The sequence below is a fragment of the Medicago truncatula genome, chromosome 5, assembly GCF_003473485.1.
Source record: "Medicago truncatula cultivar Jemalong A17 chromosome 5, MtrunA17r5.0-ANR, whole genome shotgun sequence".
NCBI lineage: Eukaryota > Viridiplantae > Streptophyta > Magnoliopsida > Fabales > Fabaceae > Medicago > Medicago truncatula.
The window spans coordinates 4,949,614-4,966,649 of NC_053046.1; the positions used below are offsets into that span (position 1 = coordinate 4,949,614).

General features: G+C 30.9%; 1 protein-coding gene across 1 annotated transcript; it reads left to right on the plus strand.

The window, feature by feature from the left end:
- The first annotated feature begins 2,234 nt into the window (after nt 1-2,234).
- On the plus strand, nt 2,235-5,375 carry LOC11433977 (transcription factor bHLH18). Its single transcript, XM_003611454.4, has 5 exons — nt 2,235-2,308; nt 2,421-2,506; nt 2,742-3,248; nt 3,890-4,249; nt 4,772-5,375. The coding sequence occupies exons 2-5, from the start codon at nt 2,468-2,470 to the stop codon at nt 4,844-4,846; spliced, it is 981 nt and encodes a 326-aa protein (XP_003611502.2). The 5' UTR covers nt 2,235-2,308; nt 2,421-2,467; the 3' UTR covers nt 4,847-5,375.
- The last annotated feature ends 11,661 nt before the right edge of the window (nt 5,376-17,036 follow it).

Below are 17,036 nucleotides of genomic sequence, written 5' to 3' on the forward strand. Positions count from 1 at the left end.
TGTCCCTTGTAACAATTTGGTTGTTTGCAGATCTTGTGCTAGCCTTTTTGCAATATTAATGTGCTGATTCAAAAAAATAAAAAGCTATGCACATGTTTTTTTTTTTTTTTTTTTATGTTAAAGCTATGCATATGTGGAATACAAAATAAACCTGCATTTCATTTGTTCACGAGAATTGAATAGTATTGCAGAATAATTAAGTATCTTGAGTTATAAATTCAACATAGTGAAGTTTTCTAAGAAAAGGGTAAAAATGGAATAAAAAAGTTATATCTAATTCCATTCCGTCCACTTTCCAAACAATGGAGTATGAAATTAGTTCCATTTCGTCGTATAATATCCAAACAATGGAATGGAATCTTTGTTCCACTCCGTTCCATTTCATTCCGCTCATTCCGTTCCGCTCCGTTAGTTTTAGGTTATCCAAACAGAGCCTTAGACATTTTGATACACGAAGGAAATAAAATGGGAATAGAGTTCAACACCGAATTGATGATGACAACCCTCCCTCCTAGAACTGGCATAAAGGTTTCTCCAACATAGCTTTTTCTCAAACTATTCAATTATTGATTTCCATGTTTGGACTCTTCTAGTATTTACCCTGACCAGAAGACCAAGACAAATGAAAGGGGAGGCCAATTTACATTTAATAAAGTTTGAATTTGAATCCATAAATGAATGAGACATATTTATCCCAGTCAAAATGCTCTTGAAAAAGTTGACCTATAAACCAAGCACCCGCCGGAACCATCAAAGAATATACTTCATGCACCATAAATTTTCCACACAAGTCTCACCAATAAGGAGGCTTTCATCGGCATATTGTAAATGGGACACTATAATATCCGAATTCGCCACCTTAAAGCCCAAAAAATAACCAAGAGAAAATGGCATCTTCAAGAGCCATTTGAGAATTTCCCGCCTTCAAGCCCTTAAAATATCTGAACCATATGATAATAGACTCCATGCATCGCAAATTTCCCACACAAGTCTCACCAATAAGGAGGGTTTCATCGGCATATTGTAAATGAGAGACTACAATATCCGAATTTCCTACCTTAAAGCCCCTAAAATATCCTAGAGAAACCGCCTTCTTCAAAAGCGCCCTTAAACCTTCCTCCACACCCTCCATTTTTCACAAAGACCAAACCTCACAATCATATATTCCAAGAAGCTCCAACTAGCCAAAACGTAATTAAACCTTTTTAAAATCAACCTTGAAGATTAAACAATCCTTCTTTGAACACTTTACTAAGTCCAACTCCTCATTTACAACAAGCACTCCATCTTGGAGGAGGGCACCTTTGATGAATGATGATTGGTTAGATGAGATTAACGAGTCCATTATCGGTGACAACCTATTCACAAGAACCTTAGCCAATAGCTTGTAATTGCTTCCTAGAAGTAACATTGGATGGAATTCCGGGAGAGAATGTGTATCTAGAACCTTTGGGGATAAGAGTGATAAAGTAGGAGGATAAACTTTTCGGAAGACTATATTTTGTACAATTCTCTCTATTAATCAAAATAGAATATGATTATATTCTTTTTTTGTTTATAATTTTTTTATCCTATTTTAATTAAAAAAAAAAACTTACTTTTAAATTAAGGATGGAATTCTTTAATCATGATAATCATTTTGTACTTTCTATCAAAGAATACAATTTTGATGTAAAAAGTTTTACGCTATTAACGAAACACGGTCATTCTAATGTAATACTTTCAAAATAATAAGAATTAAAAGTCGACAATTTTTATAATTTTATGGTTATGATTGATTGACACTGCATAATTTTTTTACATAGTTTACCTATATAGATAAGACCATATACAAATTAACTCAAGTGACACTTAAATTCTTTGAATTATTGGGAATTTTCGTAAGCTAGGTGCCAAACCAATAATTTAAAAAATTAATATTATAACATAGATAAGAGAATATAACATTGAGAGACAGCCTGATATATCTTAGATCTCATTGATCCATTGCGTTGTCCAACAAAATTTAAAGCTTAAATTCTCAAAAGGACGTGCTAAAATGATGTTGCAAAGAGAGAGTATAAGATGACTATAGAACCCATAGTTTGACTAAATTTAACGAGTGAAAAGGGATCAGCCGCATTATAAACAATATTAATCCATTTCACACGTGTATAATTTAAGTCATCACCCGAGTATTATGCGTGTATTGTGACTCTATAAATCACTTACATCTCTTTATTTCTCATCTTACAACAATTTGGAATATTAACTTCATCTCTCTTCTTCATCCACTTTCTCTTCTAATTTATTTTCTTCAATCTTCAAGGTATCCTATTTAACTCTTAATCTGCTTTTTCTTTTAGGGTTTTCTTTCGTCTTCTAACATGTTAGATTTCAACTGTTTAATTTTGTTTTTCTTTTTTTTTTCACTTTTCCAGTGCATACCACATCAAATCGAATCGAATTTTTAGGAAAGAAACTGAAGATGATGCAAATTATGTCCCCTATCTATGTGCCTGAACTTGTAAGCATACTACTGTCAAAGATCGCCTATCTTAAAATTCTTAAACTCTTAAGTAATCATAACTATAGCTGAACTTGAAATATTAAAGTGATTCATCTTAGAATCCTAGCTCTCGAATAATTTTTGGCCAAACATTATTTTCTGGTCGAACTTTGGATTATGATGTTTACTCGGATAAAATGAATTTGCATATGTATAGAAGAAGAAAGCTTACTCTTTAAATAATTTTGAACAGGGAATGGAGGATCTCAATTTCTTTAACCAATACACGATGGATTCTCTTGCATCTCCAACATTATTCGACAACTTTGGCTTTCACTTTGATGACAACGAAACGACACCAAATTGTTTCCCAGTTGAAACTCATCCTGATGATCAAACAAGGCCAACCAAGAAGATCAAGACATCGATAACCCCTTCTTCCCAGTCATCACCTCAACTCATTTCTTTTGAGCACTCCAGTTCAACACCAATTGCTTCAAAGCAATTTTATAACCTTGATTATTCAGATGTAAAACCTAAAGTCGGGAAAAGGTGTAATGAAAACAAGGATTTTCTACCAGCTTTGGTTTCTCAAGGTTCTTATGAAGATCAAAAAATATTTTCCAATTATGATAACCAAGCGAATCAGACCAGAAACACTGCTCAAGCTCGAGAACATGTAATGGCCGAAAGAAAACGAAGGGAAAAGCTTACCCGAAGTTTCATCGCTCTTTCAGCCATTGTTCCTGGCCTCAAGAAGGTATGATCTTATTCAACTCATAAACATGTTATTATAATGTAACTCCATTCAAACCATTTATATATCAACATATACTACAAGAAAACGAAAAATTAATGATTCATATTAAAGGCTGAAACGGTGTGATCTCTCTAATTCTCTTGTCCCTAGCAATATTAGTGACCATTTCATGTTTTTCGTCTGTAATTTATTTTTCTTTTTGAATGAAGACTTGTTTTAATTTCTGAGAAAAACAGTATAACCTAATCTGTTCATAAGAAAATAAAATAAAATTTAGTCTTCGAGAAAAGAAATAGGACAGCTTTTATTTCTCGGACCCAAAGAATAGACATAAAAAAACTAGGGATTAAATTGTTCCATTTTCTTTTCTCAGAAACTAAAAATTGTTTTTATTGATCATTTTCTATGATCAAATTAGGGATCAACTCGGGATCAAAAAAAATTTATAATTTAAATTTTATAGTTGTGAGTAATGTTTGTGAGTAATGTTCTACTTACACTGGGTGCAACTAATTTTACTAATTAGTGAATAAACACACACATGCAAGCTTAACCTAGATAAGTTAAACCTGAATATCAATTGCAATATTTATATTGTACTAAGCATTGAATTAATGTATTCAATATTATGGTATGTGCAGATGGACAAAGCTTCTGTGTTGGGAGATGCTACCAAGTACATGAAACAACTACAGGCACGTTTGCAGACACTGGAGGAACAAGCTGAAGACAACAAAAAAGCTGGATCCACAGTCCAAGTGAAGAGATCTATTATCTTCACTAATAATAATGATGATGATAGCAACTCCAATAACCAACCACTTCCTGAAATCGAAGTAAGAGTTTCAAGCAAAGATGTACTCATCAAGATTCAATGTGACAAACACAGTGGACGTGCCGCTACGGTGCTTGGCCAATTAGAAAACCTTAATCTCACTGTCCATAGTAGTACCTTTTTGCCCTTTGGAAACAACATTGTTGATGTAACCATTGTTGCTCAGGTAAATAAATTTATAATTTAGTATTTATATATAGGACAATATTACATATAGGACACGTTTGAATTGAAAATAAATTAACATTTCTAATATTATTTAAGAGAGCTTGTGAAAAACCAGACACTTATGACATGGTCGTAAACTATTTTCAACTTATTTCCATAAACTATATCGAAAACTTATGAATATAATTTAACTTTATTTTATCTTTTGTTATAGAAGAAATAAGAATATCATACTTGAAAATGATAAATGGACTATGTTATAAGCATTTAATGATGCAAATATGTATGTGTGTGTCTACGTATATACACTAAAGAATCATAAATTTTAGACGGAAATATTGAGAAAAAATGTGGAACCTCTATAATTCTGTCTCTAAATTTTACGACTAAAGAGTCCCCTCACTAATTCTTGTTGCTAATTTTATTTTTCTTAGTACACATAATTGCATTTTAAATTAATTTATTTATTGAATTGCTAAACCTAGATTATCATACTAAATAAATATTAATTTTCTTGCAGATGAACAAGGAAAACTGTGTGACAGCAAAGGATCTCCTGGGAAGCATACGACAGGCTTTAATCATCCAAAATTAACCATTTGAAGGAATATTTAATCTACTACATCAATAAGTTTACTCAACAACGATTTTTTCACAGTTATTTCTATCATTTTTCCTTTTTTGTCCTTTGATAAGGATTCTAGGGTTACTATATCCATGAAGGAAGGTCCTGTGATGGGAGAATCTATGATCTTATTTCAATGTTCACATATATTTTCAAGGGTTTGTCTTTTCTATTATATTCTGGCCATGGGTCGGTGTGTGGAATTTCAACAGATGGTGCCAAAGTGTTTTTCTTCTGTTGTGTTTTTTTCATAGTTGACTTGACTAGGTTAACTATGTTAATTCCATCACATGTGTAATTGTTAATTTTTCTAATCATTATTTGGATGGTTTTTTTTAGAAGCTTTGACTTATTGTATAGACCTTTTTCTTCCTTCTTTCCTGTTGTGAAAAGGTTCTAGGTTTGATAGAAACTGTGGCAACCACTTCTTTTTTAATTTTGTACCTTTTGTCGTTTTGTGATTATTTTTGTATAAAAATTCTTATCATTATAGTCTTGATATCTAGTTGCCATTTTTTTCTATCTTAATTTATACTGTTTGATCACCTCTCCAACTCACACGATCCCTGTCAAGATCTCTTTGCATATATATATATATACTATATTTCTCCCCCTAAAAATAAACTATTTCAATCATTTAAATGATAGAATTTATTGATGCAATGCTCGTTAAAAATAAAAGGATAACTCTACTAACCAACTTACAACATTCATATCAATAACAAAAAATAAAATATGTAAGTCTACAGATATATGACTGTATTGAAATGTCAAGATATGATTCTGGATTTGAAACATTGTTGCTTCGGCAATTTTGCTATAGAGTGTACCATATAGATCTCTGTAAGTGAGACCATTTTTCATCTCATCCAATACCATTATCCTAACCCTCCTAACTAGCTGGAATCATCCAAAGTATCCTTGGCACACTCTTCCTCTATCAGAACCTCCACATGTGGTGGTCTACATGAATCTCCCTCGAGTAGAGCCGCTAATTTGGGATGAGATATCATATAGAACTGGGAAATGTAACCTTGTTTATATCGTCAGTATGCCTCCAGAAATATACCTTGCATGTCCTCGAGATAACGTGCACCAAACAATCTTGGAATGTCTACAGGTTTGACATTTTCGATTCTCTGATGTTCAAGATCTGTTGAGATCTGCACGTTTCAAAGTGCCATGTCTGCCTCCATTGTGGTACTTCATGCTTGTAAGAGCTTCTTGCTTTTTGTTCAAGGAGTTGTTGGATTTTGATACCTTGTTGACGGTCGAATCATTTGCCATATTTAAACCCTAATTGTTCTTGGCAGATGTTCATTCTTCAGATACTATTTTTTTAACCTGCTTTCACGCCTGTACGTGGGTTCGTTGGGTTGCTTTTTTAATTAGTGAATTTTTGTTATGATAGTTTATGACTGGTCCACTTGGTCAGATTTATCACGTTGTATTTCTTTTTGGTTGTGCATTGGTCAGGTCTAATGTCTCCGGTCTCAATAATATTTCTTTCTTTTTGTTTAATATTTTTTATTTTGCAGAAAAATATATTGATAAGCTATAAGCCCAGAAAATTAAACTATAATTTCGTGAGAAAAGCAACTGCTACCAAACGAATCTTTTTTAGTCAAATAAACTTATAAGACATAAGATATAAGCTTAAAAATAGGTCTCACCAAATATACCTTTAGACACTTTTTTTTTAATTGGGACTTATAATTAGAGCGTGGAGTATGTCCATAATTTATCATAAAAATTTAGAGTGAATACTAATTATAGTCCCTAAAAAATTGTAAGACCAATTTAGTTAACAATAAAAATAAAAGAAACTCAATCTTTTGATAAAATAAACTGAGACCATTCAGTTATTACCTGAAGCATGGAAAGTTTTTATTTTCTTTTTTGCGATGACATGTTTCGAATGAGATGATAAAGTCATTGATGCTAATTAAAAATAGATAATTAAACATATGCCAAAAATTTAAAAAGGCAAATTAAGTTTCATAGCAACAAAACCCACTTGGTTTTGGGTGCGGGTGCATAGGAAAATCTAAACCATTTTTACAGCAAAATGATTTTGACATAATTGAGTTGGGATTTATGCAGGGTGCTGGAAACCATTAAGTACATCTAATGATTTTGGAGTACAACTCACCATAACCACAGCTCTTGGTTTCGTCCGCTCCCCTTTAGGGTTTAGATTCGATTTTTTTTAATGTCAATTTTAATAGACTAATTTGTGTGCTTCAAAAAAATCTCATAACTAAAAAAATCTCTAAATAATATGTTTTTTAATCAATTACGTTATTTGTTAAAAAAAAAAAAGCACTTTCCGTCTGCAACTAGAGATATTACACACACGTGCGAAGACTAATATATTGAAGTAAATGTATATTTGTTCAAGAAGTTGATTCGATCAGAAACGAACTCTAAACTATGCGATTAAGAGGATAAGTATTGATCACTTTTTTTTTTCTCTCTTTCAAAAATCACTTATGTTACATTATGATGGTGATCGGCTCTTTTTAATTTAAAGAAGAAACAACACTTGTACCAAGCAATCAGTTTGCCAACAAGGAAGTTATGAATTTTTTACAGAAGGAAAGTTATTAATTAATCAACTTTGGTGTATGTCATTAGAGCCGGGATGACGGATCATATGGGTCCATGTGATTTAAATTTGATAGTTGCAAACTAATTAATTAATTTACGAAACAGCTTGGACCCACCATAGATTTTGTGATCTCCTTGCTAATCTGGTAATCGTTTTAAAATAGTGTACATCAATTTCTTCTAGAGCTGTGGTCTGTGGTTGCTATCCTTTCCCAAACAGACCTTGATTATTAAATATTGTGTTTTTAAGGCACGACTATATAAACAAGAACAAAAATGCAAAATTTATGGGTAGATATATTGTTGATGGTTATGAATATTTTTATACAGAAGATGATTGATTAATTATTAATGATGATTATTCATATTTTTAAGGAACAAAGTTGCGTAGTTTGGCCCTCTCTGCCGTTCTGGTCATACCATTACGAAGAATGGCTTAATTAGTATTTATTTTCCTTGAAAAAAAACTCCATTATTTTTTTTAAAGAATTCAATTTGATGCAACGTGTTAAGAGTTAAGACCGAAAGTATAAACGAAGAATTTAGATATTAATTAATTATCAGTGATGGATCTGTATAAATAAAAAAATATTTTAACATAACAAAAGATTAGAGGTTCGATTTCGGACTTATATGAGAACTACGTACATCTTATATATACTGAAAAACTTCATGCGTATAACATGTTACATAAATTCTCTCTCAAAAAAAAAAAAATTGTTACATAAATATTAATTATTTAATGTCAAAGAGAAAATAACATAAGTATATTTATCTAGGTGATAAAAAAAAAAATCAGAAACATGGGTTGGGACCATTATAATATATTTTTTTATAAGCTCTTAGACCATAATTACATCAAAACTCTACGATTAAAATAAACACCAGCAATACACTACCATAAAAAGGTAACACGTCCTAGAGGAGGATGAGTGAGTAACTGGGAACTCATGGATAACCCGTAGTGACCTAATTTGTCTATTTATAAATACGTCGAAATTGGATGTATCACTTTGCTTTGTAAAGCGATATAATATTATGTTATATTGACGAGGACCAATATAATATCAACTAAAACCATTGAAAAAAGTTAACACACCTAAGAGGATGATGGGTGAGTAATGAAAACTCGTGGATTAATAGAGAGCATATCCACGAGCCAGTGACGGATCTTCATGGGATCCCATGATAATCATGGCTCCCCTCAGATATCTAATAAATACAAGATTAGGATGCTATTTCATTGATTTAGCATGTGTCGTAAGAAATTAAAGGCCTTTTGTATCGTGAGGCCATGAGTTTGAGTCCTCATGTCTCCTTTTTTTGTTTTTATAATGCATTTTTATTTTTATAATTCAAACCGAGCTAATTCCAACCTACTTTGTTTGTCTATAAATATGCCGAAACTGAATTTGTCACTATATCCTAAAACGGTATAATATCAATGTTAAATTGACGCATCCTAAAGTGAGAGTATACCTTAAAGGAGTTCCATAATTTTTTCTAAAAAAAAAACGGTATAAGAAAATTTCAGCACTACAAATTTGACATGTTGGTTCCTGTATGCACCGTCAACTTTCTGTCCGCCATATATCATGTTCTTTAGATCTTCCATCAAATGGTTAAGTCAACAAAGCAGCTTTAATGGCAAAAAGGTTACGAATTAAAAAAGATGATGGAGATTGGACTTAACAACTTCAACAACGATTTTCCGTCCAAAAAATAAGAACTTTGACAACGATTTCTTTCATAGTGATAATAATCATTTGAACTTTTTGCATTACCTCTTTCCAAAATCTACTTCTAATTAATATCTTAACAATAATTTGTTATTTTTTAGGATTTACTTTGGCAAAAATAATATGTTTATTTTCACTTACCATTATCTTTTGTTGCTAATACACTTATCTAAATGTTGTATAAACATGAAATTTTGAAACATTTGTAAACATGAAACTGTTTTTAATATTTCTTTTATAAACGTCTATGTTCTTTATTCTCAAAAAAGAAACTTTGTTATATTTATCAAGTCTTACGAACAGTAACAAGTGTCCTAAAAGGTTTGTTTAGTGATTTATTATCCATAAAACAATTATTTTTTTAGGGGATCCATAAAACAATTATATTGCTTTTGATCTTTATCAATAAATCTACTATGGTTAAGTGACTTATTTGGGTTAAAACTTTCTCTATTTAGTGCAGCGTTTACTTCATACAGAATATGGATTAGAGCCGGCTCTAATTTTCTCTCTCTAGGTTTTCTTCTCTTTCCGTTTTTTCATTGGGGGTGGTTTTGGGTCAATTCTTGACTTGGAATCACCCCTCTTTGTGATTTCGTCGTCTTGTGCGGCGTTGTTTTCTTTCCCGTCTTCTTGCGGTGTTCATTTTATTCCTATTGAAAGATCGATTATTCAATCAAAGATTTGGACGTCAACGTTGCAGATTCGGAGGCCATGAATATTCCGGTGACTTTAATTTTATCATATATTTTTGTAGGCATTATGCCGTTATATGCTATTAACTTTGATGTTGTGAGTTTGTTCACATATTCATCCTTTACATTTTTAGCGGTGTTGAACGATGTAATCTCTCGATTTGAATGAATAAATATCATCTTATTTTTGTCAAAAAAAAAAAACTTTCACTATTTAGTGAACACTTTCGTTTGTAAAAAAGATAACCACAATGTATATAAAAATATTACTTTAAAGGATTAAATACCTTAAATAGTCAATGAAATTTGGGTGAAGTCTAAAAATAATTTATGTAAAATAAAATAAAAACATATAACTTAGAGAAATGATATTTGTACAATTAATTTGTGACAACTTATGTACAACTTTCTCTCTCATACTCATATGATGGTCTTATCCTCTCTCTTCCTTTTTCTCTCTCCATTGTTTTTGACCCATAAGAAGAGAGAAAAACAAGGTTGTCACTAAAGTTGTTATAGAATGGATGTAGAAATATCATTGCTCATAACTTATCTATGTAATTTTGGATGATTCATATTTTAACTATATATATGGGCCATTTTTAGACATTTAACCCTTTATAAGGGTTATTTTCATACTTCGTCCAAATATTTGCTTTTAACTTGATGATGGTAAAATATAAAAAAATCTACAATTTTAAAAGGTAAAATTTGTGTTTTTATTTCAGAGTTATTTTCAGACCTTACTCAAATTACATAGTTACTTGATGTATCGATCTTTTTCTAGCAAATGTATTAACCTTATTTTTAAAATATTATTTTTATATTCATTATGTAGATCTCAACAAGATTTATTTGTCTTTTTTTCGTCATTATCTACCACAAATGATGTGATGAGAAAAGAGTTTCCTATGTCCCAATATTTATATAAATATTTCACAAATTTTGATTGGTTTTGGTCAAATTTAACCAACACAAATTCTCCTTTCTTATTGTACCAATCAAATAATCTTTGATTATTACTTTTCTCATCCTATCAATTTGTCACATGCTTTATATTTTTTACAAAAATGTTCATGAGATTTTGAATTTCATAATCCAAACACATTTCAGATTATATAATTCGAAATATACTTATATGTAAGCAGCAACCAAAATCTCTTCAATTAAAGTAGTTGCGAATTTCGCTTTTAAAACAACAAAAAAAAACTAAACAATGATAAAAAGATATCAAACAAAATAAAAAATATATATAAAATACCAACAAAATATTCTAAAAAAACAGATAAAACTAAAGCAACTTTTTTTTAGATTTTTCTAAGAATATGAAGAAAAAAAAATGAAAAATGAGTTTAAACGATGAAATTTTAGATTTTGAGCGGCAAATTCTCGTGAGAAGTTCCTTTTTGGATTTTTTTTTTTATGATTTTCTAAGGAAGTTTTGGAGCAATTTGATCAAGTAGCCCAAAAACGGGATTTCCAACTCGGACATGGCGTGAACAATTAATAGTGACCTAAAACATAAGGATGGGGTTAGGATAATTAGTATGGTTCTTAAATTGGCTATCCATGTTACAAACATACTTGACATTTGTGCTAATACGATTCAAATTATATAATCCAAACTATTTTTCCCCACAATTTTTGGCATAAGAGTCTTGTTTAGGTGGTTAGGATTATAAAATCCAAATTGATGAAAATCTCTTTTTTTTCTCACCCCAAAACAGGGGAAAACTCATTCAAATTATAGAACCCAAAAATCCCGTAGCATTTTCGTAAAAGGTAGGGCGTGAAAGAAGGTTGTATGGTGGGAAAAGTAATAATCATGATCTTTCTTTAGTTTCTTCTTTCATTTGGTCCATGCTTTTGGGCTGTTCAAAACATTTATGTTGGACCGAAGCTGTCATGAACTCCAATTTCTTTTCTTTTTTTTGGTAGCAAACTTCAACATCTCATTTATAAAGCAACTAGTTTGGAAACCCGTGCCAAGCACGGGCTAGAGTTACGACTATTTTTTATTTTTATTTTTATAAAATCTAATTAAACGTTAAATTCATTATTTTATACACAATATATCAATAGAACGCATAGTTATCGTATTTTCAATTGCATATTATGTACAAATATCAATGCGTATATAGTTATTAGGATTTTCGTATAGTGTCGTTAAACATGAATGATTTAACGGATGTAACGTCGAAATATTAGTATTTAATGCCGGAATATTTTACACGGATGTCTAAAATTAATCACGGAAACATGAGTTTTTTTTTTTTAGATGTTTTGCATATAAATGGGGGTGTTGGAGTCTCGAGGCCTACCACTACATATACAATTAATTGTCCCTACCCAACGAATCGTCTCTACCAGATGCCCTTATATATATATTTTCTTTCAAATTCCATGATTTCAATAGTATATACCTTTATATATACAAAGTTAATATCGTTCATGCACTTGATTCATCTTAACATCCAACACGAATTTGTAATGCAACATTACAACTTTTTTAAAGAAGCAAAATCCAATATTAATGCAACATTGCAACTTTTTTAAAGAAGCAAAATCCAATATTTTAAACAAAAAATTGAGTTTAAGTGGTTAACGAGTTCCGCCAAATGATGAATCGTTGAGTGGAATCTGAATTCGATTATTAGGTGAAATAATTATTTGTTAAACTTTACTTCCCTTCAATTCGAACTCCGGATTATCATAACCCATTTCTCATGAGAATCGAATGGTTTTCATGCAAAAAAAAAAAAAAAATTCGCTAATTTTAAAGGATATTGAATTAGAAAACATCAGATTTGCTATAAAATAATTGATCAAAACATATTAATGAGGACTGATACACACAAACAAAATGAGTGAAAAATGATGTTTTAATGTCTCAATTTTGATTTAAAAAAAAAAAAAAAAACACTTTTGAGACAAAAGCAGCTATCACTTTTGATTCTATAAATTGAGTTATGATCACATTGTAGTAAATGCGTTACTTCATAACCAAAATGTTTAATTTTAAAAAGATAGACTATTTTCATAAGTGCGATAAAATGGAAAACCAAATTTTAGACTTGATTTTAATAAGATCAAATATACTTTGTCCAAAAACCGAGAATCCAAGACCAAAAACATTTTATGACCAAAATTTTACTAGTAGGGATTCTTACTGGGGACTCCCCTCCTTGGTGTAAAAAAATTAGTTATTTTCTCTTCTTTTTTTTTAAGGAAAGAATGAATACAGCGTCCCATTATTTTCCCTCTTTTTATCTACCTGATTTTAAACTTTATTTTTTTGGACAAAAGATTATAAACTTTTCCCTTAAAAAAAAAAGGTTCTGGACTTTATCTTCACTCGGACATAAATGACCACATAGGCATGGAAAAATGAAATTAACATTTCTTATTTTTCTTTATTTTTTCCCTTGTTGGTACCAAAACTAGAAAGAATCACAAAATGGATTCAATGATTTATGGGTTGGATGTGGGCAAGTCGAAGATGGGATTGAATTGAAAGGAATGCTGTCCCATAATTTGGTCCCCAACCCTCTTTTTTTTTTTTTTTTTTGGAGAGGTCCCAATCCTCTTCTCTAATGAACGTGCAAGAGTGTGACCAAAGAGGAGCAATATTAATCACTATTAGAACGAGAAGAGAGTTTCTTTCATTAATTTGATTGTTTGTATGTTCTCTCTGTGGGAGCAAATATGGTAATATATTCTTTATGTAAATATGCCAACTACAAAGGTTCTTAAAGAGGCAAAATAAGACAGGCAAGACAAAATTGAAAAGGACGCAAGATAACAAGATTTGAACATACAACCCATCTCTTTAGCCGATATTGTCTTCAATAGTGATCAAGCAAACACACACTCTACCATGTACATTGGATTTAGATGAAGGATCTAAAAGTCTTTTTAATCCCATGGATGGAGACATACAAACCGGGACATTCATGACCATGCAAATAATTAGGGTGTGTTTGAAAGGGAGTTTGGAGGAGAGGAGGGATGGCTTGTTTTCTTTTCTAAATTAAACAAGTTATACCATATATTGGGTTCATGGGGAAGTTTAAGGGCTCATTTCTACCATTAGTCAAGACTTAAGAGTAATCACGCAAGTATGATGTAGAAGTCTTACATTGAATGAAAAAGTAAATGTTGAACAATATATAAATGTGAGGACCCATAAACTTCATGTCTTAAGATTTTGGGTAAAGGTGTGACTTCAACTCACTTGTGTGATTGCTCTTACCTAACGTGAACGATTCCCTGACTTTTCTCGTGACCTAACCGTTGTATCAGAGTTGAAGGTTCGACCGACTCCTTGTATCGAAAATCTTCATGATCCAATATAGAATATAGATGATTGATCCCCTCATGACCCAATAAAATTTTACAAAACTGCATAGTGTGATAAACTATTATATAATAAAATCTATTGGTATTTTTTCATTTTTTTTCCTATTTCTATTTCATATATATATATATATATATATATATATATATATATATATATATATACACACACACACACAACCTTCCAAGGCTCTTCAAACTGTTCCCCAAGGCATCTTTGAGAGATGTTTTTGAAGAATTTTGAAGAGGAGAATTTTTTAGGACTATGTCTATAGAGAGAGATATTTCTAAAGGATTTTGAAGAGAACTTTGAAGGGTTAAGTCTATACTTTGATATACGGTTGATATTTGGGTTAAATGACACTTAATTGATTAAAAAAAAATTATAATATCCATAGTTTAAAAAAGAAAAGTAAGTTCTCTCATCGCTTGCCCTCGTAAACTCTCCGTCAACACATGTTCTAAGTTTTTTTTCTTCTTAAAAAAACATACTTTATTTCATTTCAATGTACAAATTCTAACCACTAACAACATCCAATAACTGAATTTGTCAATAAAAAATAGAGTGAAAACTCATTTGGGCTCTCACAATTTTTTTACAATCCAATTCAATTTTTGACAAAAATAAAACACAAATTAGTCAATAACATTTTTATAGAGACAAGTTAGTCTTTCTATATAATGAATTATGGACTAATTTATCTCCGGTATGAAAATGTTAAAGACTAACTTGAGTTTTATTTTTGTTAGGAAAACTGGAGTGTTAGAAAATCGTGAGAGATCAAAATGAATCTTCACTGAAAACAGCTCAAGAGGAATGCTAGCAACACTCTCTTTTGAGCACTCTCTCTAATACCCACTCTTTTATTGGGTGAAATCAATGTATGTCTCATCATTTTATGTGGGTTACATTTTCAAAGTGTAGGTGATACATTGATTTCCCCCAATAAAAGAGTGAGTGCTAGAGAGAGTGCTCAAAAGAGAGTGTTACTAGCACTCCTCAACAATAAAAGCTTAAACGAACACCACTATAATTATATATGAGTACTTGCTAAATATTAGGGATGCGGATTAAGTTGAATTTGATAAAAGAAACTAGGCTTAAATGCTATTTTGGTCCCTTAACTATTTAATTGGTATCGCTTTGGTCCCTTAACTAAAAAAATGATTGTCTGAGGATTTTAAGTTTTTTTTTAGTCTCGTTTTAGTCCCTTCTGTTAGGTTTCCGTTAGGGTTTTAAAAAAAAGTTAACTCCTGAACACGTGTCACCTTGCCATTGGCTCTGAGTTTTTTTTTTTACAAAAAAAAATTATTATTATTTTTAAAATATATATTTTTTTTAAAAAAATCCGACAGCCAATGACAAAGTGACACGTGTCCGAGAGTTAACACGTGTCACCTTATCATTGGTTTTGGGAATTTTTTTTTAAAAATAAAATATATATATTAAAAAAATTAATTTAATTTGTTAGAAAAAAAATAATATTTTTTTTTTGTAAAAAAAAAAAAAACTCAGAGCCAATGACAAGGTGACACGTGTCCACACTTAACTTTTTTTTAAAACCCTATCGGAAACCTAACAGAAGGGACCAAAACGAGACTAAAAAAAAACTTAAAATCCTCAAACAATCTTTTTTTTAGTTAAGGGACCAAAGTGATATTAATTAAATAGTTAAGGGACTAAAAGAGCATTTAAGCCAAGAAACTACTCAAGAGTTTAATTCCATGCATTTGCAATGTAAAAGGTTTTAGAAAGAAAGTTCATTACAGCCGATCATATATATGACTTTAGGGCATAATTGAAATAAAATTCAAGCATTTTTATATATCAAATGATTATGATTAATTGACTGTACAAATAGATTTACACCGTTAGTGTATTTTTTTACGATAACCAAACAACCTAATTAGACAAACATCTGTAATTAAAATCTATCTTATTATATATTTGTAGGCTGTAGCCAAATTAAGTTATTTTAGGCCTCTATTTTGTCCAAAATTTTGGGACCTAAAATCTCTTAACTTATCCTCCTTGACCCTTGGATATGTCCTACGTCTCTCAATTTAAAGAATAGCACATCCCTTCCATTCATAATAATATGTAGCTCAAAAAAAAATGATCGAAGTGGCAAATAATGGAGCAGAGACCATTACACATTTTCTAGAGAATTAGAGAGATAATCACAAATTTATAAGTAACACACAGTGAGGTTCCAAAGATGAAAAGCAAACAAAATGCATTGCATCCAAGACATTGGAAACACTCCCAAAATGTGATACAACGTGTTTTTTAAGGGAAAGAAGGGTTTTGGGGTAACACATTTTATTCAATTGAAATCCAAAGTTTTTTCTTGTTCTAAGTGCTACACTGCAACCTTTAGAAATTAAATATCCAGCAAATCTTATCCACCACCAACTTGACTCTCGGATAAATAAACTCAAAAATAGGTAGTTAAACTGTTTGAAACGCAGAAGAAACCCTAAAACTCAAATTTGGATTTTCTCCAAGATCTCATGCAAATAAACGTAGAAGAAACCCTAAAATTTAAATTTCCATTGTTGTTCGCTCCAAATTTCAGTTTTTTTTTTTTTTTTTGGGATCATATGTTATTTTTATACATCAAAATATCAAGTGAAAATTGGAAACATATGATATTTTAATAGAACGACCACGATTGTGCTCTATTGCATGAATGCAGAGAATCTGACTTCGAGAGCCTAACATTCCCCGTTAACCAATAAAATAATTTTTTTGCTTTT

Coding starts and splice junctions, on each gene's coding strand:
- LOC11433977 (XM_003611454.4), top strand. CDS start 2,468: ATGATGCAAATTATGTCCCCTATCTATGTGCCTGAACTT. Junction 3,249..3,889: donor TTGTTCCTGGCCTCAAGAAG/GTATGATCTTAT, acceptor TGGTATGTGCAG/ATGGACAAAGCTTCTGTGTT. Junction 4,250..4,771: donor ATGTAACCATTGTTGCTCAG/GTAAATAAATTT, acceptor ATTTTCTTGCAG/ATGAACAAGGAAAACTGTGT.